The sequence below is a fragment of the Euwallacea similis genome, chromosome 14 (assembly GCF_039881205.1).
Source record: "Euwallacea similis isolate ESF13 chromosome 14, ESF131.1, whole genome shotgun sequence".
In the NCBI taxonomy this organism is placed as follows: Eukaryota; Metazoa; Arthropoda; class Insecta; order Coleoptera; family Curculionidae; genus Euwallacea; species Euwallacea similis.
Window position 1 is genome coordinate 3,729,240 of NC_089622.1, and position 23,792 is coordinate 3,753,031.

At 33.0% G+C, this 23,792-nt stretch overlaps 3 protein-coding genes across 5 annotated transcripts in view; 2 read left to right on the top strand and 1 right to left on the bottom strand.

Moving 5' to 3' along the window:
* The first annotated feature begins 7,875 nt into the window (after nucleotides 1-7,875).
* On the top strand, nucleotides 7,876-10,338 carry LOC136413439 (acyl-CoA-binding protein homolog). Its single transcript, XM_066396997.1, has 3 exons — nucleotides 7,876-8,018; nucleotides 9,671-9,785; nucleotides 10,133-10,338. The coding sequence occupies exons 1-3, from the start codon at nucleotides 7,956-7,958 to the stop codon at nucleotides 10,258-10,260; spliced, it is 306 nt and encodes a 101-aa protein (XP_066253094.1). The 5' UTR covers nucleotides 7,876-7,955; the 3' UTR covers nucleotides 10,261-10,338.
* Nucleotides 10,339-11,358: 1,020 nt separating this feature from the next.
* BBS1 (Bardet-Biedl syndrome 1) lies at nucleotides 11,359-18,683 on the bottom strand. Of its 2 annotated transcripts, none has more exons than XM_066397275.1 (11): nucleotides 18,660-18,683; nucleotides 16,843-16,950; nucleotides 16,523-16,785; nucleotides 16,275-16,470; nucleotides 15,973-16,189; nucleotides 15,662-15,904; nucleotides 15,380-15,608; nucleotides 15,175-15,330; nucleotides 13,463-13,590; nucleotides 13,274-13,408; nucleotides 11,359-11,591 (listed from the first exon to the last, which is right to left on the bottom strand). In XM_066397275.1, exons 2-11 carry the CDS (start codon nucleotides 16,851-16,853, stop codon nucleotides 11,385-11,387), a joined length of 1,785 nt encoding a protein of 594 aa, XP_066253372.1. In that variant the 5' UTR covers nucleotides 16,854-16,950; nucleotides 18,660-18,683; the 3' UTR covers nucleotides 11,359-11,384. The 2 variants fall into 2 exon arrangements, with proteins under 2 accessions (XP_066253372.1, XP_066253371.1); XM_066397274.1 differs by lacking the exon at nucleotides 18,660-18,683 and adding an exon at nucleotides 17,522-17,611.
* The window catches only part of Exn (Ephexin), a 40,087-nt gene continuing 34,560 nt past the window's right edge, over nucleotides 18,266-23,792 (top strand). The window contains exon 1 of one of the 2 annotated variants that reach the window (XM_066397259.1): nucleotides 18,266-18,611. Coding sequence is in view for 1 of the 2 variants with exons in the window: in XM_066397258.1 (XP_066253355.1) it covers nucleotides 18,481-18,504 (24 nt within the window). In the remaining variant the exon portion in view is untranslated. The remainder of the gene's footprint in view (nucleotides 18,612-23,792) is intronic. The other variant, XM_066397258.1, reaches the window with a different exon arrangement.

Below are 23,792 nucleotides of genomic sequence, written 5' to 3' on the forward strand. Positions count from 1 at the left end.
GTTCCGCAATTGTTAAATGCTTGAGACACAGGGTCTTGAACTTACAATTTTAATTTCGTTATTTGTTTTTGCAAATTTTAGATTTCAGGAAAGTTGAGAATGGGAGACTTAAATATTCTCTCAATTGGTTATCAAAGTGTAATCAAAGTATTTACATACTCTGATGTACTTAAATTTAATGAATCATAACTTTTTTGTAAGTCACTTTAAGTAATTTTTGAATACAAAAAAATTTATTTTCAATTCATTTTTACAGACAAAAAGCACTCTTAGTAAACAGTACTAAAAGTTCAACTTCAGGTACGTTGTTAACGAGAAATATTAAAAATCCCTTCTATCAGTAAAAATGAGTGAGAATAAGTTTGTTTATAATTAAACAGTGACATACAGTGAGCTACAAAAAAGTTATGGCTATTTAAGTTCCGGTATATCGCAGCATGCGGTGCCCTCTAACGGTAAATAAAAAAACTGAGTAAATATTTGAGTTTCTTATTAAACATTTTTTAGGTATGCAAAATTTCGTTAAAATGCGGTATTATTGCCCAAAAATTTATTCAAAAGCCGAAAATTAAATTTTTATTTGGATATCCTGTATCTCAAGAACTTAGCCATCGGGGATTCAATGTAATGTAAATTTTCTATCTCGAAATTCTTAAAAAAATAACGTCTTAGACTGAGATTAACAAAACCTTGAAACTGCAATTTAAATTCCCTTCAAGAATAGTGTTCTGCTTTGTTTTTCAACTACGAATTTTTGAATACCTTTTGGAATATCAGTTTCAATATTAATTTTAATACATAAATATGTCAGTATTACGTATAGGTATGGCCACAAAAAATAAAATAATTTGGTTTTGGCCAATTTAAAGAACTATTTATATATTTACACCATATTACAGACATATTAATCTGTAAGTAGACTTGGCATGTGGCAGGGAAATTGGGGAGAGTAGTAGAGTACAGTAATGTGATACTGCCAAAATGTACAAATAACACTAATGAGGTCGAAAATTAAAAAAAAATGTATTTCAATCTTAAAAGTAATATAAAAGTGAAAAACAAATTACATACATATCTATCTTATTTTTAGTTAGGTACATTGCCTTTAACAATTCCTTATTTGATTTTCTTATTTTAAGTCCTTATTCCAATATACATATGTATGTATATTAGTAAGAGCACGAATACGCTTTTCGAACAGTATGCACAAACTGCTCCATACTTTCCTCTTGGTTTAGGTCTTTTTGCTTATTCCATATGTCTCATTTTACTTTTCAATTACATTGAAAAACACTTGGTTTCCCTGGAAAAAGATTAAAACTCACTCTTTTGAATTTAAGTACTCTATCTGGCAAAAATGATTATATTGCATCCTTATTTAGAAAATTGAGGACACTTATTGAATAAATCAAAACAGAAGGTTTTAAAACTAGAGAGAATTCATGTTAGAATTTTGAGATGATTCTTTGAAATATTTCACAATAATTGACTTGTCAATATTGAAAGTAATAAATTCGCTAATCCCGTAAAGTGATCAAAATGAGTAATTTATGGCCACTTGTCAATATACTGTTCCTAACATGTATACATTTAGATTATAGGATTTTGTTAGATTTAACTTCGTTTTTTACTACAACTCCTTTATAGGGTACTTTTTTAAAGACATGCAGTTTATATGCAGATCCTTAAAATGTATGAACGTATTAGGATATAGGGATTAGAAAGATATTGCTTGAAACATCACATATTTTCTAGCAATTTATTAATAACTCACTTTATTTAATAATTACTCCCTCTGTCCCTTATTATGGTATACATTTCTGTTTTTATTTTGTCCCAAATTATGGCATACAAAACCAATGAATTTATATTTTTTTTTACATTACTAATTGTTTTTTATAAGTACATAATTTACATAAAATAGGTCTACTTGTTAGGCTATTTGAAATTTCGGGCTATGGCAAGAACCTTTTTATTATACATTATTGACACTGGTAAGCGTCCTTCACGGCGAAGTTTTTCTTTGTTCATGTGTTGAATCTTGTAATTATTGTCCCCCCTAGCTATGAAAGTAGACTTCATACACTTTTCATGAGTCAAGAAAACATTATCTAATTGGGCTTTACTTAACGCATTGAAAGTATTTTTCACACGTTCGATTAACTCGTCGATAGTTTTTGGGGGTTCTTGATGCTGGAATGATTGAATTGAATTGAAGAAATCAAGATCCAAAACATTTAAATCTGGACTATTTGACGGCTGTGATTAGCACTGAATGTTACATCCATCTTTTGATCTTTCAGCCAATAGAACTTCATTATTATCATGGACATATAGTTTGACGTTGTCTTGTTGAATATACAGTGGTGGCCATTGAAATAGAGCCAGTTCAAAGAAATATATTCCTTGGAAAATAAAGTTTTAATATCACGCTGAATTAGTATAATAAATGTATATTGTAAATTTATAACAAGGAAAGAAAACTTTAACAACGAGCTTAATTTTAAAAAATTGCATAAACATAATATTTAACAAATAAATGGAATAAATCAACACGAATACTTGGTCATAAAAATAGAACCAACCGAAGATATAGCCATAATTAATAATATTTTGCAGTTTCAAAATTATGAAATAATGCTTAAACTCTCTTTAAACTCTTAATACTTTGTTGTATGACCATTATGTTTAATAACTTCGACGCATCTTCTAGGCATAAAGTTTACAAGCCTTTGTCACACGTCTAGTGGTATTGCTTTTCATTCTGTCTTGATCACCTCCCAGAGTTCGGCCTTGTTTTTCGTTTTATGTTTGCCAATAGCATTCTTGAGGACAGTCCATAAGTTCTCAATAGGATTAAGGTCCGGCGATTGGGAGGGCCAAGGTAATAAATCCACATTATTATCATTTAAAAATGTTTTCGCTCTCCTAGATGTGTGCTTCGGGTCGTTGTCTTGTTGGTACTTCCATATTAACGGCATATTCTCCTCTGCAAAAGGTAACATAATATCTCGAAGAATGTGGACATATTCATGTTGATCCATGGTTTTTTTAATCCAGTAAATTGGTCCTACACCATACCATGAAAAGGCTCCCCAAAATTTTATGTTCCCACCTCCATATTTAACTGTTTTAATGGTGTGATTTGGTAATAATTCCTGGTTGCGTGGTCTTCTAACATATTGTCTCCCATCAGATCCCATTAGATTTATCTTTGTTTCATCGCTCCATAAAATATAGCGCCATTTTTTTATTCCCTCTTCACCATCCCAATTCAAATGGTCCTGGGCAAATTTTAAACGTTGCTTAATGTTCTTGGAGGATAACAAAGGAACTTTTCTAGCTATTTTGCCATATAAATTATTTGTCTGAAGCCTTCTTCGAATAGTTCTTGTACTTATTTCCAAACCTAGTTCAGTTTTAATACTGGTAGACGTCTTGAAGGGATCTTTTTTGGAGACTCGAACAATTTGCCTGTCTGTATGAGGACTTGTTTTTCTCCTCGCTCCACGATTTTCCCGATTTGGTGGTTTTCTTACAGCATTTTCAACCATTTTTTTTTGAGCACCCGATAAGTCTTGCAATTTCTCTTAGCGATTTTTCCTCTTTCCGAAATGTTAAGATTGCTACTCTTTCCTCTGCTGTGCAATGAACGCCACGGCCCATTTTTATCTAAGTTATTCTTCAGTACTTCACCAAATGTTAAAAATGAAATCACGATGATAACTTGAAGGAAACGACACGTGTAAACTTGAAGGAACACTAGTACTATGTGTTTTATTTTTCACGTCTCTATTTTAATGACCAGACCAATTGAAACCAAACAAGACCAAAGAAGTGAAAATTTTTATCGTGTTCACTTATAATTTTCGTTTCGGTGTGCATTTGAAATAATTCGTATTGAACATGCATAAAAATTATATTGAAATTCATCAAAATGTTTCTAAAAAGTTGTAGCGTTGAATTTTACCAAAAGTATCAGCTGGCTCTATTTCAATGACCACCACTGTATATACATATATGTGTGTTTTAGTTTATGTCCCATTGGAAACTTAGATCTAATAGCTGGCAAAATATTTTGAACAATCATTTTTCTACATTCAACGGCGTTGATAAATTCAATATGTTTGGTTACTAACGATCCTTTTTTTTCGGTTTTTGATGTTTCGTTTGGCCGGCTCTTGATAAACAAAGGGCCAAATTCCGACCTTTCCGTCAAAGTACTGTTTTCTAGCATAATTAAAACGCGGTTTGGCCACTGCAACCGTGAACATAACTTTGGTAATAAAACGCTTACTTTTACAAGATCTCTGAGGCTCTTGCTCATCGTTTACTTTGAGTCAGGTAAAACCATTTTTCATCAATATGTACATAGTCATACATGTCTTCAAAAAATCCATTTGGCTTCACCTTCGATAAGCAAAATTTTATTCGAACTAATTTGTTTTGTTCTGTTAACAATGGTTTCACTGTTGATGTTATTCGCTTCAACTGTGTGCCTTTTTTAAATATGCGAAAAAGAGTTGATCTTGAAATGTCTGATGAAAAAGATAAACTACGGATTGTACTGCAACGAATGAACAGGGATATCTCGGATCTTGTTCAAATTTTCCGAGCAATTTTTGCGTTTTCGACCACATTTTTCTTTCTTTTTTTTTAACGAAACATCTGTACAAAGGGATCCCTTATCATATTGCCCTTTAGCCCTTTGCCAAATCCGGGACACACTTAATTGAGTAACGTCGAATTTGGTTGCAGCTTCGTTAATAGCACCGCAGCTCAGTTTGTTTTCTACTTTTTGCTGCAGTAAAAACTGTAAAATTCCATTGAGTTGGTCACAACTTAATTTCTTGTTTTTTCGGTCTCTTCTAACATATACACCACTATTTTAATTTATTGTATTTTCCATATTTTTTTCTTAACCGGTGTGATTTTGATTTTATGTCTTTTGCATTTTTTTTAACTGATTATGACAAACTGTCAAAATTTCTTTTGAGCACAGCGTACCCTTTAAGTTTATGAAATTTCAATAGTCAAATAATTTTAAAGAAATGTATACCATAATTTGGGACAGAGGGAGTACTTATTAGGACATTTTCCCACTAATCAGTAATGTAAAATTATATCCCGTTACTTTTATGAATGTCACTCTTTGTAGCCTATTTCAGTAATCCATATACCTCAAGTCCATCTTGTACGGAGGACGGTGGACACCCTCTTTCCTTTGATTCACTTAGGCAAGCATCGAATCTTTACAATTTAAAAAATAAAAATTAATTATGCAAACAAGAATTTTGGATTGTTTTTTTTACCTAACGCGAATCGAACTCTGGTCTGATAGTGTAGTCAATCAATTACTTAATTAGATACCTACAAGACGAGAATAAATAAGGCACTACACAAACAAGACTTCCCAAAAATAATAATAATAAAACTAAAATTTTACTTTGTTTTGCAAAATCTGTTTAAGATGTTCAGAAATTAAATACATCCTCATCAGACTAATGTGCCATTTTTCTTGGGACAACAATATAAAACATGAATTTTTTAAGTGAAACTGTGCATTTACTTAAAATTAGTTCATATAAAGGATTAATAAAAAAAATAAAAACGAATAGTTCCCTTAACAAAAATTTAAAATAGGATAATTTCAAAAAACCATTTTGTTTCTGATGCGGTGAACTTAATGGTCCATGTCAACCAATTTTTTACCGCTTTCGAACAACTAATCCTCTTGAGTGTTCTTTGGCAATTTATACTTTCCCTTTATAAGTGATTCACGCTATTTTTAATATTGTGCAAGAATTTTTAGCATGCTCGTTTATTCCTTATAGTTAAAATTATTCTTAGTGATTTCACATAAATTTGATTGTTAAGAAAATTTTCAAAGGAAAAGGTTTACTGGTTTTATACATTTTCTTAAGTTTTAATTTAGATTTTTTAAAAATTTAAACTACTCCAAGAAAACATTAATTCGAATTATGTTAATAACCGATAAAAACTAAGCAGATAACTATGAGACGGAATTCCAGAGGAGCAAAGTTATTTAGATGGTTTTAGGTCAAATATTCTTTTGGATAATTTACGTAATATTTGCACCCAAGGAAGTAGTGACTAGAACTTCCAGCACATATAGCCTTGGCCAAAACTATTTGCCACCCCTCTCAATTTTTAGAAATTTAATTTTTTTTGACTCTAAGTAATTATTTTGTATATTGTTATTAATCAGCGCAATCACTTGAATAACATAAGCAAAGCATACCATCATAAACACGCGAGAACGGTTACAGCAACAAACTTGAATTTTACTTGTAGGTATTCATTTTACTTGGTCACTCCTAGTGTGCGCATCGATTAATAATTATTAGCTTATAGTGGTTTATTCTAAAGAAAACTCTTATTTTTTTACAAAAATGTCAAAAATGAGAGAATTAGATTTAGCAAAACGTATAAAAATTCAATTGACCCCTGACTATCTGTAAAGTGGTACAATAGTCGTTAGTGTCTGGTTAGTCTAAATGATGTCAAATTTTAATTTCCAAATGAAAATTTCCCAAAAAAAAATTTTTTGAGGAAGGTGAAAATAACACACAAATCGTAAAAATAGTCAAATGTCCTCATGATACTGTCAGATATGCATTAAAACGTTATAAAAAAATCAAAAAGTCATGAAAATATAAAAAGAAGAGGAATAAAAGGCTTTACAAGCGCAAAAGAAGATAAGCAGTTGGTAAGCACTTCTTTACAAAATCGGAAAGACACATCTTCTGAGATGGCTGTAAAATTATTCGGGGGCACTGAGAAAAGAGTTTCTGCCAGAACAGTCAGGAGACAGCTTCAATATGTCGGGCTCAAAGGTTGCAAAGCAAGGAAGAAACCGTGGCTGCCAGAAAATAATTTTAAAAAACGCTTGCAACAATGTATTCAACATAAAAATTTCACTGAGGAGGATTGGTCAAATATCGCCTGGTCAAACGAGTGTAACTTCGAGGATAATGATGTGGAGTAGTATCTTGGCATACGGGGTGGGCAAAATCGTCGTGTGTGAGGGCCGAATGGATTAAAAAAATATATCCAAGAACTGGAAACGGCACTAGAATCGTCTTTTAATAAAATGTTTGGTGACACCAACATGGATGGCGTTTGTTTTCAGCAAGATAACGCTCTGTCATAAATTGTGAACGACAATAGTTCTCAGATAATGGGGTTAAGGTCATAGATTGGCCTTCTTAGTCACCAGACTTCAACTCCATTGAATATCTTTGGTCGATACCGAAGTGCAAAATTAGAGAACACTATTACATCAAAGGAATCACTAAAAAATTATTTGGTTCAGGAGTGGCATAACATTACTCCACAAGAATGCCGACGTTTAGTGTCGAGTTTACCCAAAAGAATCATAGCTGTTATTAAAGCTAAAGGTATCTCTATTAAATATTAATGTTTAATGTTTTATTTTAATAAATATTCCTATTTTTATCAATTGGTATTTTCCTTTTATCTCGAATACAAAATAATTTAAAATTATTGAGGTTTTAGATACGTGACAAATGCTTTTGACTAAGACTGTACAGTGTACACCGGTACATATGCCCGCTAAAGAGTATTTATGCCATGGCAGTTTTGAACTAAATAATAGAATTTATTATGAATACGTCTTTCAGAGTAGACGGTCCATATTATAGTTTTTCAAAAGAAAAATTACTATAACTATTTATCTGTCACTATGTTTCTAATAATTTTTTTGTTACTTCATGCGACTCTCCTTGAACTAAGAAATGATATATGATATTGGTAATTGGATAATAAACTTTTTATAAATAAATTTTTCAAAACATATCCGAACATATAGAATTAGAACCGTTTAATCATACTAAAAATTATATTGTCAGAAGTTTTAGATATGCAAATTTCACCTTGTACGCCTATAAAATGACACTGAGAAGCTGGTTTTCATGCAGAGTCTTTTTTCGTGTATTCAAGTGCATCCAAGTGAAATAAAAATGGGTTTAGACGAGGTAAATATGGGTTTTATATTGTTCTTTTTGAGTAATTTTTTACATTACAATTGGAAAATTGTCATATTAAAATAGCTATAGTGCCTTAAGAAGGTTTTGACCCGTAATGGTACTTAGCAGTGAACCGGGAGACTGAAACTCTGCGATTAGCCTGGGACCCTTTCCACTTCCCAATCCATCCCTTTTACTCCATGTGCGCCCTCTCAACCTCGACGAAACTCCTCTTTATGAGGGAGAATGTCCTGTCTCATTCGAAAATCTAAAGTTCCTTCCAGGAGGAGGGGACTAGCGGCTCAGAATAACCTGTGCTTATAGCTGGGTTGGCACTTGAAAAAATTTGCGTTGTGCGTTGAATACGACACAACATGTGTGCGTAAATTCGCAAACACACATACAATGTTGTGTTTCGTTCAATCCACAGCCCAAACTTTTGCAAGCGTGGACCCGGATTAAGATGTTGGCACCTATTGCATCGTTCTAGGAAGTAGTATGAGGGCCCTCCCCATAGTGCAGGGTTCGCGAAACGGACCGTCCTTCATTCTCAGAAGATGCATATATCTGTTTAGTCTGCAATGACTCGTGAGGACCTTCACTAACTCCTCCAAGTATTGATCCTCTTTAGTCACCCTTACTAGCGATAACCACGTGCGAGACCTACCTTTCTCTAACTAGGAATCCCTACTCATCAACCCATTAATTTCTCTGGACGACCCTATGTTCCGAGACCCAATTCACTCAATGATCCTCTTGGTATGTGTCACTTCCTGAAGAACGTGCCACCATTCCTGGATGAAGTTTGAATTCATCATTGCTCATGCTTCTACAGGCAGATCGCAAAATCGTTTGACCGTCGAAATAATCCTGTTTTTGTCTGACGTTTTAAAGGAATATAATGGGGTGATGTTTGGAGGACGAGCTACCCAAGGATGTTCTTAGTGGGGTCTATACATCTTCCAGGAAACCTATGTGATAGATATTCATGCATTATGTAAGAGTATGCCATTCCGTTTGGAGCTAACGGTTACGTGTTAAGGTGTGTACGGTTTTGTGTGTACCATTCTTGAAATATTTTTCACTTTTCATTGTTCCCGGGTTGGTCCCGGACTGACAAATTGTAACTTTAAAGAGATGGTAGTTTAAATAAAACAAACCCAGTTGTGGATTTTTGTGGTATGTTCGATTTCACGGAGCGATATTACAAGGTTTCCAGTAACCCAGAACATGGCATGCTTTTCTTGTTAGCCCTTTTTAAATGGTCCGTATTCCATATATAAAATCCGGCAATTATACAGGGTGTATTTAAAATGACCCCCAAGTTCTTCATAACGTTGTTAGACAATTCTTTTATGAGCTCCACAAAAATAATAAAAAAGAAAATTAGTTCGACAATTCTTTCCTGCTATAGAAGTTCAAAGTTGAAAATACAACTTTTTTAAAAATGTTGTCGTGTTTTTTTCATGTAGCGGAATATCCTATAAGTAAGTAAAGAGTGGTCCTGGTGATATATTGACTCCCTTGAGTGCCATTTTGAATACACATTGTATGGGAATATTGTCCAAGATATTTTATTATAAATTTAACAACTGCAAACAACTTCTTGCACAGTTCTAAAGCCAAAGTATAATTTACATATGAACTTTTTACTTTTGTAGGATTTCAACGCAGCTGCCAGCAAAGTGCGAGTTTTCACTAAGAGACCTCCAGATTCTGATGCTTTGGAAGTATACGCCCTATATAAGCAGGCCACAGTTGGAGATACCAACATTCGTAAGTATATTCCCATAGATATTGATCAAGCATTGTAAAACTTCTTGAAGTATCCGATATTTTTGAGAGACTTTGAATTCGAATTTAATACTTTTAGTCAGTCGATAATAAAAGGACGCCAGTTTCTGGAAGATTTAGCTTTATGGAAATTAACTGCAAAGCTAAAGCTTAGAAATATGTGAATTTTGAACTCCAGATGTTACCAATTTATACAATGTTTATTAATAACTTTTAATAGCTTGTTTCTCATTTAAAGCCCACACATAATAATATATTAGATTTTTCTTGTTTCGCCTATTTCATGTAATTATTCAAATTTCATTACTGCAGTTTTTTGTGTTTGTTAGCCAAACCAACTGGCATTGAAGCTTCATCCAAGTGGAACGCATGGAATGGTAAGAAGGGCATTTCAACTGAAGAGGCCAAGAAGCTGTATATCGCAAAAGCCGAGGCTTTGGCTCCCAAATATGCTTGAAGCTTTGTTTTGAATATTAATTTATTCTATTACACCCAAGAATGTTATTTATTTATTAATATAATATCACAAGTCTTGAAAGAATATGTGGTTTTTATTATTTAATTAACGTAAATGTTGCGAAGCGGTGGCGACTTCCTTGATCTAAAATAAAACAAAAAATCAACATAAACTTAAATCGTACTCATCTTTTTTCTGCAGATTCTACAGTTCACTAAATAAGTTTAGTTCTAATTTGAGGTGATTACTGTTTTTTTAATACAAGATAAGTTGTCTGTGATTCATTGGTCAGTTGGTGATAAAAACCGTTAGAGCAGGTTCTCCCCAATTTTTAGATCTCACCAACCTAAAACATTCATGTTTATTGAGTATCAGACAGTGGCTCGTATTGGGGTGATGGAAATTTGTCTAGTTTTGAACCACTGGTATGAGGTTTTTGGTCCACTGGGCTTACTGTTGAGGTAGATCTACTATCCCCAATTTATCCTTAGCATTCATTACGTTCTCTCTTTTATAAGGAAATTTGTATACGAAACCCTCTTTGTGATTTGAATAATTACTGCAGAAATGATTTTGTATGCACGAATTATTGTCATCACTTTTATGTATTTTTAAACGAATAATCAAACCAAATATTGAAGCTACATACAGGAGTATGTAATAATTGCACCACTCCACACAGTATGATTTTTCTCTTGGTTTCTAGGTCTTTACAGGTGACCCAGTCTATTAAATCTCTTTTAAGTTACATTTTTTACATATTCAACGAAGTAAATGTTTATTTATTTTGCAGATATTTTTAACTGCTTTTTTCATTTAATTTCTGCATCATTTACGAGGAAGGATATGTTAATTTTGTCCCTTTTACTGTTTAAAATTATTGCCTTCGTTTTTTCCGGCGCCAAATTTAAAGCATACCCCACAACCATACCGATATCATCAGTCATACAGATTAGCATTATAGAAATGATGTAGCTATAGATGTAAAGGTGAAATTGTAAAAAAAAATGTATTGGGAAATTTATATATTTTCATGGATTTTTTTTTTGTGGTATTATCAGCAGTTAAATATAAACTATTAATCCTTATACCAAATATCCATTTATTAGTTTTGTTTTATACAATTAAAATACTAATTCCATAGGAGGCATATTGATAGTAGCTGCCAATACAGGAACAGGTACTTTTCCCTTGGTAACAAAAACCCTAATCACTTTCAAATTGTCCGATTTGAAATCAGGGATGTATTGATCATTATTGAATTCTTCCCTTATTATTTCTTGCACCCTATTCTCCACTTTGTAGGATAAACTAGGGGGTACCAAAGGAATCTAAAACATAGTTGTTTTTAGATTATCGCATGCCGCTTATAGGTATTATTAGATTATTATACAGAGTGGTATACAAAATGGTGCCCCAGCTCTTTGTTAAGTACCGCTCTTTAGACTTTATTAAAAAAAAACAATGTAAAGAAAAATAGTCACAAGGAAGAAAATTAAGGTAATTGAAAATCAGCATCCAAATTTAAACAGCTATACACTTTTAACGGAAAGTATAATCTTCACGAAATTTATAATTTGAAAAATTATCTTATGACCTTTGACGGTTAACCATAAAGAGTTGAATAAATTCGATAGAATATTCCCTAAAATATGATTTAAAAAGGATCTACAAAAATATAAAAAAGTAAAGTCCCTCTGTTTTCGCGAAAGTAATGGGATTGTATTCGGTTCTTGCTTCTCTATTTAATTAAAGCCTTCGTTATGCCTGTTAACACGGAATCGATGTTATCTCCAGTTTATAAAAAGTTTTAGTCTGTTTTGTAAAAACTGTATTTTGCTCCAATTTACAAAACTACCTTTTATTAGCTCAAAACATGCTATAATGTAACCCTTTTACTGCCCAGGCGTTTTTCTTTTACTTCCTACATCTTAGAAATTTAATAAACGCAGCAGTAGAAGTTTTTCACTACCTAGGTGGTAAAGGTAAAAAAATACAAATATATGAAAGAAATATGTTATATGAAATATATGTATAAAATCAAACGAGAAAGAATTTTAATCGGTACTAACCAAAAAAAAAAAACCTATTTTTTTCAGCGAAAATTTAAATTTTTTGCTTTAACTTTTCTTACAGCTTCATTCGTTTTCGACTCAGCTATAAATATCGCTAGGTAGTAAATTTGTTGCTTCTTCGCCTTGTGAGACAATTAACTGGATTTGTGAATTGATATTCAATTTTTTTTTTTAATCAAATATAAATTTTATGTTAGCTGATTTCATGGAAACATTTTTATTATACAGAGCGGCTCAAAAAGTAAGAGCTTGTAATTCTTTTTTATTATTAATTTTTGCGCTCCTTTGTACAACAGCAATACTTTCACGACTGGAATGAAGTTATTAATATAAATTTTAAATATAATTGAAAAAACCTAAAGAAACTCCATTCCATAGAAATGTAGATTTTAATATATTTTAATAAATTTGTTTCCATGTCAACAGGTTTAAATAGCACTTTAGTTTAATGTAGCAACGAAAAACTATTACTATTCCATCACCCTGCAGAAAACGGAAGGATTTTTTTGACTCTTGTAGGCTTTTTTGAGTGACCTTATTCCGTCACCTGCCGACCTTAGTTAAGATTATATGGTTACCCGCAAAAACTAGGAAATTACGTTTCGGAATATGAAAAACACATAGAAATTTCGCACAATATTTCTCAAAAAGTTAATGAATTGACAAAATTTAAACGATGATTTTCAATATCCGTAACTTATATAGTATCATTTATATAAGTTTACTTATATATTATAATTAATGAAGCTTTTAATAATTAAGTGGTTGGACAAATTCTTACCTTATTTTGTTTACAAAATTATGATAAAACAGAGTTTGTACATTCCAAGAATATTCCCAAAAAAACTATTTTTTTGGTCCTCTAAAATCATGCTTCGGAGCCTTTTTGTATGCACCCTTTAAAAACTAGATACCTATCGCTGTATTTACTTACTTACCGATATAACATAAGAGGAAAGTATATAAAGCGCAGGATTGCAGTGAAAAGTCAGCGAGAGCCCCACTAGTGGTTTAAGGGGGTTGATGTTTTCGAGAGTAAGGATTACTGTGAATTTTGGCCCTAAGCCTAAAACCTATACAGAATTAGAAAGTGATATTGTTTTTCAAATACAAAAACATTATTATACCTGGGCAGATAATTTTATTTGCTCCTTTTCATTGCCGATTCCAGATTGGTCGCTAAGGTTTTGCACAAGGGCTCGAGCTGCTGTTAGTCTTAGTCTGATTAGTTCTTGTTGAAAGGTTTGATGGATTTCTACAAATTGTTAAAATTATTGCGTAATTTCCCACTATGAGAGTATAATATACAAAACAGAGATTAATTATACGTTTTAATTATTTTCAATCTAATATAAACATAGTCTAGCTGTGAAAGGCAGATTTTAATGATTAAACGAGGAAACCCTTGAATAAGTTGAGATATATTCAGGGCAAATGAAGTCAAACCAGGATGTATGTTTCAAGTTACTACAGTGGGAAAATGTGGTAGATTACTAGTAGATTTTGATTAAATTTGATTTAACATTCTATTCTATGAAATTGCAAACAGAAAAAGCGATGTAAAGCTGCCTTCAACTTAAAGATTATTTAATAGGTCGATCAGTCCTCGACCTCCTCTTACTCTTGAGTGTTAATCGTTAAATATGTTGGTGATTTAGTAGTTCACAAGTTTTAGTATTATAGTATTAGAGTTAGTAAAACTGGCAGAGCCATCTAGGGATGAAGCACTACTCAAACGAGGTTACTACTACTACTGCTACCAAGTGTCGGAGAATCCCATGTGGAACTAGGGTATGCCTTGGAAATGCAGAAGGAAAGACAGGAGCAAAAAAATAGGAGTCGAGATATAGATATGTAAAGTTGCGGTTGAGCAGTAGTAAATTCGTTGTCTGTTTATTTTTTGATAATACAATAACATTTCTTAACTATGGAAAATGTCCCGAATGTTATTTCAACAAATACTTGACTTCAGATATTTTCATTGAGATAATTTTGTCTCCTTAGTCAGTGCTACTCGACTAAGTCAACGTTTGCCAAGTCTGGTAGATTATTTCATGCATTATTATTATGATTAAAATTGAAATATAATAATAAATTTTGCTACCCTATTTTTTGTTTTTTTTATCAGTACGTGGATATAGAAGATACATACCGTACATCAAATTTGTATATTCTTACTTAATTACATTTTTCTCGTAGAGTCAGTAAGACTCCATTTAAGGTCATCTAAGACCTGATTTAAATTAAATTTCATAGAATTTTTATTTATAGTATATAAACGCAAGATAAGTTGGCAAAATTGTGCGGATATTAGCAGCACTATCTTGTTTATATTCCATTGAATAATCAACAAGTAGAATTTTAACAAATTCGCTCCTATTAATATACATAATTATTTCGGTAATCAAAATCCAGAAAAGTAAAAAAGAAATTATTAGTTGTTGTTTGTGTGATTTAAAATTAAAAAAAAAAACAATATTTGTGGAGAGCAAAACAGTTTCCTTCAAGAATTTCATTAATCGCCTGTTTACATTAAATTCACAGTATTTGATTCATGATACTTTTCGATGAATATAATTCATGCACAAAAAATTTAGAAAATTTAATAATAAAATAAATGAGGATCAGAAAAAAATGGCTCATGTTATTTTCATCCCAGACTGTATTCATGCATCTTGCCCTAACTAAAATAATGGATAATTTTCGATGCACTAGTTAAACTTTCAATATTCAATATTTTCAATTAATTGAGTTTAAGTGACTTTCAATTAATTCATTAAAAATCAATTGATCAACCATCATTCATACAATTTGCTCGTCAATTCGAAAACATTTCTACCTAAAGCATTCTGCCTTTCTCGTAAACTCTGCTCCAAAAATAATTTGCTACGTTTGGGCAGTGGCAGAGGCTTTGACTGCAATACCGGTGAATTTTCTTGAGGTTTCACGGAAAAGTCCGCAGTCCTTTTCAGTATTTTGAAATTTATAGAACCACCTAAAACGAATTTAAACAACTTCCACGCAAAGAACTCTATTTCATCTACCTATAGTAATAACAACCATAACGTTCTCCTCTTGCCCCAGTTGCCCAAAGGCAATTACTGAAGGAGCATCTGCTACAGAAGTAAAATCGATGGGATGTCTGCCTTGGTACAATTGGATGGAACCACTTCTGAGCCCTACTGCTATCAGGCAGGTACTTAAGTGGTCTAAAGGTACCAGGCATAGACATGTGACTGGATTTGAAGTTTTTGAGGTCCACAGTTTTTGACCCTAAAAAACCTCAATCAGAGAAGGTCGTTTGGTATAGATTTATAATAACTAACCCTTTTAGTATAGCAATGCAGGTTGCTGTCCGCAGTGGCAATAATAATAAAATTGTCTCCAGCCATTACGATCATGTCTACTATATCCGAGCTTAACTGAATTATAGATTTTCCCTCTAACCAGTTCTTCCTTAGCAGGCAAATGTGCCCTTCTCTGGTAGCTATAACCACTCTAAATTCCACGTCATAGAGCCCTGTACCTTTGATTATGAAAGGGGTTGCTTGTACATTACAAGTATTCGCCTTAAGCATAAAATTATGGTTTAATTGAATTGCTATAATTCTGGATGTTATGGTGAATGTATTCTCACTTGATAGATTATAGCAAAATTTTGAGGATCCAATACATAAATATTTCCATATTCTGTGGCAATAATAGGGCAGGCAATTGCACCCTTATCGCGTGATGTCCTCTTGAGGGTGGTCATACACGTGATTATGTTTTCTTTCATTGGCATTGAGTGAACGCATTTACGTACAAATTCCTCTACTTTCATTAGAGATGTTAAATTAAGGATGTGTTGAGACCTTCAAAAGCATTATTACAAGAATTACTTCACTTGATTTGATAAATCTTTAAATGATTTCCCACTCTGAATACTTCGATTTATACCTTGAACTTAAATTGCAGTAAGAGATCTTCTTCAACTCACTGCATAACTTCTCGATATCGACCTCCTTTGTTTCCACAATTTTAGCCCAAATATCAGATTCCTCTTGTGTGAGGGGGCAAAATGGCACTCTGAACTTGTAAAATGGTTTCTGATTCTTGTACAGAAACAGTTCAGAGCCACAAGCAACTGCTACAACTAAAACAAGATTGGTACAACACTTTCATCATTTTTAACAAATAAATCTTACCAGGTATTCTTGGTTCGAGTTGATCTGCATAAAAGCTTGTCACTGAGCTGGGTATATTTGCTAATGGTTGGTCAGTGGCTAGTAGTGTTCCTTTGTACACTTTTAGTCTGCATTTCGTGTCTTTGTCAAATTTCAGGTCTGTTATTACCAGATGGTAATCGCCAGTACCAGAAATATCTGCTAGTACTGCGTTCCTGGGTAGGGTTGTTAATCCTGCACATCGGTCTGTATGGGCTTCCAACCATCGTGAAATGTTGAGGTCACTAAAAATTGTGAGTTATAATAATTCCTGTTGAATTTAACTTCGACGAAAAACTTACGCTCTGCTCATTTTGTAAGCAAAGAAGCGTTATGTTTGTATTGTAGCTAGACATAAAATCCATATTAGAATGGGCGCTTTCAGGTGGTAACACGCTGAAATTCTGTTCCTAAAATACCAAGAATGGATTGTTAATTGCAGAATATCTGATATACTTTCCCTATTAATCCATCCGATGATTACCGACTATCTTTTTTGATCAATTACGGACTCTCTAGGCCATTAAACATTGAAATTGGAAATTGCCCGCTGTTTATCACTTAGCTCATCAGATTATTCCCCGTAAATTGATGATACATCTACCAAGTACTCTGGTTTGAATAAAAAAAGCCATTCACAAATTTTAAACTTGTTCGCGGTCAGCAAGAAGGTGCTTTCTTTTCGCACCTGCCCAAGTACCCAGAGTGTGTCTTTGGTACCATCACCGGTGAGTCATACACGGCAAATGAACTGGTTTCTTGGTACCGTCAAAGAGGCCTCAATTATTTACTGAATCATGTTGAGGGCGATGGTGCAAACCGCGCCAGGGCTTCGAATTGTGTATTTAACGAGAAAGTCAAGCCAAGGTGATAATTGTTATGAACACTGATTTGTATATTTGTCCAACCGGAAGTGCCATAGAAAGGCGATATATTTGTGAAGGAAAAAACAATTGGCTATTGAATTGGGTCTATACGTACTTCAGTATTCGGTATACCATACCAGGCTTCCTTTAGTCTTCTTTAGTCTGGGCAAGAAGGCTGTAATGGGCTGCTCCCTTTAAACTGTTACACTAAATATTTGATAATTTTCCTTATTATTAGTCATTCTGAAATAGTCAACAAGTAGACCAAAGAACCAAAATCAGAAGAAGGAAGATTCCAGTTTCATGAAGCGAAAGCGTAAGTTTTGGGCCAGCATATGAGGATGGGAATTTCCTATACAATTATAACGTAAAATTTGTTCAGATTGAGTAATAACTGGCATCAACAAAGATAAAGTAGAGATAATTCGTATTATTGTCTATCTTAAATATTCAAATTTCGTGTCACACGGAATCATAAATAATCACACGCAATGCTTTGCGAGAAGGAGATCGAGACTTCCGAGACTCTCAATTTATACTCCCTGTTTAGGTCGCGCATCCAGAGCGGATACCAAAACCAAGCAAGTCTCGGACTCGATTTCAAAATAGAAATTAAAGACAAGTCCCGTAATCTCTCGAGCTCTAATCTAAACATTTTCCGTCCACCTGTGCCTTTCTTTGCCCTGTCTATGGCCAGGAATCAATCTTCTTAAAGAATGTTAACTATCCAAGTACCAAAGTAGGCAGAACGAGCAAATGAACCGTTCGTTAAACGAACTTCGGACGGTTCCGAAGAAAAACGAGCTCCCAGCCAACATGGTACCAAGTACTACTTCACTACTTCAGTGCCGCAGTACCATGCGCGAAAAACACCGAAATCGCCACTGCCGTTAAGTTGTAGTTTTGATAACTGGGTAAACAGCCGAATCGTTTGATTAGGTGATAATAACATGCATTGTTGATAGTGGACGGAAATGATTGTTGTTAATGCAATCAGCTTTAGTGTTTACAATTAATGTCACGGTGATTTTTTTTTAATTTGTTGTGATGATGTCTTGACTTTGATATGGAGGAATGTGGGTTTATAATTCTGAAGAGGTAAAAAGACTGTATAGCTGGGATAAACGGATGAATGTCGTCATTACTGACCGTTAAATTCTACCTTCACATAGGCACAGATTATACTACTTGGCTCAGGAATTTAGGTATGTGTACAGAAAGCACGAGCGGAGAATATTACTTTAAATACTCACAAATTTCCAATACCAAAAACTTCTAAGCAATCACAAATCGGACTCAAAATAAGACTCCTTCAAAGAAGTGAGGGTATTTTCATGTCCTCAATTTACCAAATACAACATATCTGCCAATAGCAATCTTTTACAGCAATAAACTCAGAATTATCTCGACGCCTCTGATAAAATACCTACTTTAATGTGTGTTACCTACATTCAAGATTAAATGAAATAATACGTCATTATTACACTACTACAGGTTCTGTCTTGGAGACGTGCCTACCTATCTTAGGATGGGTTTGCATAAATTGTTGCCATAATTTGAACATGGCATTGCTAAATTAAAGTTTTGAAACTGGTATTTTTGGTTTAAGAAGAGAGGAAATAAATATCAGTGAACACCTACACTCAAGAAGATAAAGAGTTTAGTTTTGAAATAATTTGAGTTATATGGTCTATCGTAGCCTTGGATGAATGTTATAATTGCAGATAGTAATAATTCTAATAACGTCAAGGCCCGTGGCGTGACATAAATACTAATAATATTGTGGGGATTTCTCATTTACTGTATAATAACAATAGGAAGGCGGCATAAATTCATAGAAAAATTTGGAGGACAGTACTCCTAGTAAATGCAAATTCAAGTTTGGCTTAGGTTAGTACCGAGAAATCGGGTCTTATTATACGTACCTATTCTCAACTCCCATAAACCATATTTTTGAACTTTTATTATTGCTTTGAACTTCAAATGAACAACCGGAAAAAATAAAGTATCAATGTAGTCGAGTATGTATAATAGTATATATGGTCGTTTAACGAGTTACGCCAATGAGATTTTCTTTGAAAATATACAGAGTGGGGCACCAAGAGCACCTACGTCCTTATTAATGATTTTGATCAAAAATTGTTTTTAGAGGTGTATATAGGAACTTACAAGGTACATTTAAAAAATATTCCCATTTATACAGGGTATACAAACACTTCAAACATATGTATGTTTTTTTTAATGGATCACCTTACATTTTATTATATATTTGGAACTAGAAGAAGAAAATAGTAGAAATTTGTATAAGACACATTGTTTAAAATAAACTTTTCAAGAAATTTTAGAAAAAAAAATGCAAGAGTTAAGAAAACATTTCTTTTTCTAAGTGAAATGAGTTACTTGACTACTATTTTAAGTCAGCGTACTCTTGAAAAACAATTGGGTATAAGTAGAAGAACTGTCGGAAGGATTGCGATAAGTTAAATAAAATAATAAAATAAATAGTAACATTAATTAAATAAAATCTCATATTAAGGAAAAACGGTAAAAGATGAGTATAGGACACCATAGCATCAATTGAAAGGGCATTAATTAGTGATTTTAATTAATACATAAAAATGTATTCATTCTATTTGAAATAAGAAAGATATGCTAAATTATAAGTAAGTAATATTTGATCATCCTTTTTGCTCATCCTGTATATCAGTTTAGTAAAGAATTCATTCTAGTTTGAAAAATAGTTTGTTCTGAAGAAGTAATAGTAAAAAATAATTGTCAAGTAACTTATTTCACTTAGAAAAAAATGTTTTCTTAATCCTTGCATTTTTATATTTTCTAAAATTTCTCAAGAGGCATTTGTATTAATCCTAATGTGTGTTATATAAACTTCTACTATTATCTTCTTCTAATTCCAAATACAGTAAAGACTCTCGTATCCGAACACCCAATATCCGAATATCTAAAATACGAACATTCTATTATCCATATATTTTGTTATCCGCCTAATATCTCTTGGTGTTTTTAGATTTATTTGACAAAAATGTTTTTTTTTATTCGATCGACTAAATGTGAACATATTTAGCCTGAAGCAGATCACAATGGCAAGTAAACAGAAACGTGTAGTTTAACTATTAAAGAAAAATACAAAATAATAAAAGATCTTGAAAGTGGGGAAAGTGCAACGAAATTAGCAAGGATACATGATGTTGGGAAATTTACAATAACAGATATCAAAAAACAGAAATAGGATATTGAAAATTATATACAAAATGTAGATTCCACGGATGCTACCTGTAGAAAAACCTTAATGAACCCTAAAAATAAAAATGTAGATGTTGCTGTCTTCCAATGGTTTCGCCAACAAAAAGACAAAGGCATATCGATATCTGAACCCATGTTATGTGAAAAAGCTTTACGATTCAACAATAACTTACAAAGAACCCATTTAATGCTAATAATGGTTTGTTAGTAAAATTTGAAGCACGTCATGGTATTCGACAGCTGGATATCTGTAGAGGAAAACTTTCAGCGAGTAGTACTGCTGCAGAAACCTTCAAAACAGACTTTAACAAATTTTGAAATGATGAAGGATATGAATTAGCAAATATCTACAACACTGATGAAACGGGGATAAATTGGAAAGTACTATCACAGAAAACGTTAGTTTCTCGTCGTGAAAGATCACCCCCCGGTCGCAAAGTTAGTAAAGAACGCATCACTGCACTTCTTTGTGCGAATGCTACCGGATGCCATCAACTTCCAATTTTGATCATCAGAAAAAGTAAACATCCATGCTGTTTTAAACGTGTCAATATGAGTGGAATGCCTGTTGTTTATAAAAATCAGACAAATGCTTGGATGTACAGCAACATTTTTGTTGAATGGTTTGAAAAAGATTTCATACCAAAGGTTAAAGAACATTAATTAAAAAAAGGTAACAGAGAGAAAACCGTTTTACTGATAGACAATGCTAGATCGCATTCTATACGTGACGTTTTTAACCAGGAAGACAAATTTATAAAAGTTATGTTTTTACCACCTAATTGTAACTTCATTCATACAGCCACTAGATCAAGGGGTAATCGAATGGACTATAGGAAATCAAACGACTATATAGAAAAGAGTTGCTCAAAAAAATGCCTGCTTACATTTCCCTCTAATAAAGAGAGGGTGATAGAGCAACATAAAAAACTAAATTTAAAAGACTTCTTTTACATGGTGGCAAATGAGTGGAGCAATATTCAAAGCACTACATTAAAAAGAGCGTGGAGAAAACTTTTGATGCATGAAATTGAAGAAATTAGTGAACAAGGAAGAACAGTAGAACCAGATGTTGAAGAAGCTGTCACTACATTGCATAGATTACCAGGATGCGATTGCGACAATAATGATGTAATGCAATGGTTTCAGTGCGATAAAGACAATAGTAATGATGAAGATAGCATAAATTCTACACAAATAGAAGCACCTAACGAGAGTAACGATGAGAATATATCTTTTCATATTGAAGTATTTGAGTCATTTAAAAAAGGACTTCAATAGTTTGAGACACAACAGGAATGTAATTCTACGCAACTACTTGTAATAAAAAATATATGTAATTTAGAGGCTAAAAATATATTGAACACTTAAATGTTAAGAGAAAGTGTTAATTTCGTTCATTTCTAATTAAATTAATGATGTTTAATGCAAAAAAAGCAATTGCTCTGTTATCCGAATATTCCGCTATCCGTACACTTTTGTCTCCGTATTAGTTCAGATGCGGGAGTCTCTGTTGTATGTAATAAAATATAGGGCGTTCTATTAAAAAAAACATAGGTTTGAAGTATATACCCTGTATAAATGAGAGTATTTTTAAAATGTACCTTGTAAGGTCCTACATACACCTCTAAAAACAATTTTCGATCAAAATCTTTAATAAGGACGTAATCCTCTGAGGCGCTCCCAGTGTCCCACCTTGTATAGGAACCGTAGAATATTATTCGGGAAAAAATAATTCTTATAGGATTCCCGTGAAAACATCACATTTATTTTCAATTACACTCAAAAATGAAATTTTTCATTTCACATAATAGATACATTAACTTCTAATTTGTACGTAATTAACTTGAAGATAAAGAGATTCCGCCAAAGGAATTTTTATTGAAAAATTGAGATATTACAAAATAGTTTAAAAATAAGCTGTTAGAGTTTACGGCTCCAGTCACAACTTTTGTTTAGACGCTCTCAACATAGGATGCTACAGGATACAAGTTTCTCAAAGCAGCTCATTGTAGCTCATAATATCGGATCAACTCGTTTTTTTTGCAATTGGACGCGGACCACAGTGAGCTTTATAAGTCGTATATTCTATGCTGTTTTTTAGTGAGATACAAATTTATATTAATAATAAATTAGAATATCAATGAATTTAACTCTACAATGTTATATGTAACTTCAAATGTGAAATTTTTTTTGAGTCCGCTAAAGGGGTTTTCCAGGTCATTTGCTGCGTCGTTTATTCTTGATATGTGAAATAATTGTAGATACAATATACAACAATGTCCAGCAATCTGGACAAATTTATTCAATATAATGGACATACTGTATGACACCTCCCTCAGCATTTTTAATACCTTAATTTTTTAGATCAAATTATTTATAAAAAAACTAATAATATACCTGTCTAAAACAACAACGTTTGTACAGATTGAAGAAAGTGCAATTTTATTCCGAGTGACGAGCATTTCTCTAATTTTCCAGTTAAGATTTCGGAAAAATTTGTATTTTTTAAAATTTGCGAGCTATCATGGAAAACGCATATATTCGTTGCATATAACGAGAACTTGGAGAATTCATATAGGCCTTTATGGGAGTTTCTAGCTGCTATATGGACATTGCAAAGTGAAAGATTTTTTTCAAATTTCTAGGTCGTGGTGTTGGGAAGGTATCAGATGAAATGCGGTGAAACGACCAAAAACGAACTTTGAAAAGAAATGTTCAGTTATAACTCGCTGGATATAAAAAGTTGCACGAAATCTCCTAACAGATTTTTCTCTGAGCTCTATGTGACCACAGTAGAAGTGAATTTTTGTCGGGTCTCTCGTGACCCACGCCTGACGAAACAACGCCAAGGGCACTTAAAATTACGTCGATTTTCACGTTGAAAGTTTCAATCCCGATTTACACCCCTTAGACGGACACCCTCGGGCAACTTTTAAATACAGGGAAGGAAGCCCAAACGATGCCCTTTTCGATGCCTCAAGGTGGGGCTCCCTTGGTTTCTAGGAAGGGAGCTCTTACGCCCCAAGCAGACCCGACACTCGAAAAACTTTGGGATTTCTTTTTTATTTATTTGTGCTAATTCAGTCACTACCCAAAAAGGCTTCAAAAACTCACACCCCTAA

Bases quoted from the DNA above. Each gene is read 5' to 3' on its own strand.
- LOC136413439 (XM_066396997.1), top strand. From the start codon at position 7,956: ATGCAGAGTCTTTTTTCGTGTATTCAAGTGCATCCAAGTGAAATAAAA. The intron at 8,019-9,670 runs GTAAATATGGGT...TTACTTTTGTAG, and splicing joins TAAAAATGGGTTTAGACGAG to GATTTCAACGCAGCTGCCAG. The intron at 9,786-10,132 runs GTAAGTATATTC...TGTGTTTGTTAG, and splicing joins AGTTGGAGATACCAACATTC to CCAAACCAACTGGCATTGAA.
- BBS1 (XM_066397275.1), bottom strand. The intron at 16,190-16,274 runs GTATAAATCGAA...ATGCTTTTGAAG, and splicing joins TACTGCAATTTAAGTTCAAG to GTCTCAACACATCCTTAATT. The intron at 13,591-15,174 runs GTAGAAATGTTT...AACAATTTGTAG, and splicing joins AGAAAGGCAGAATGCTTTAG to AAATCCATCAAACCTTTCAA.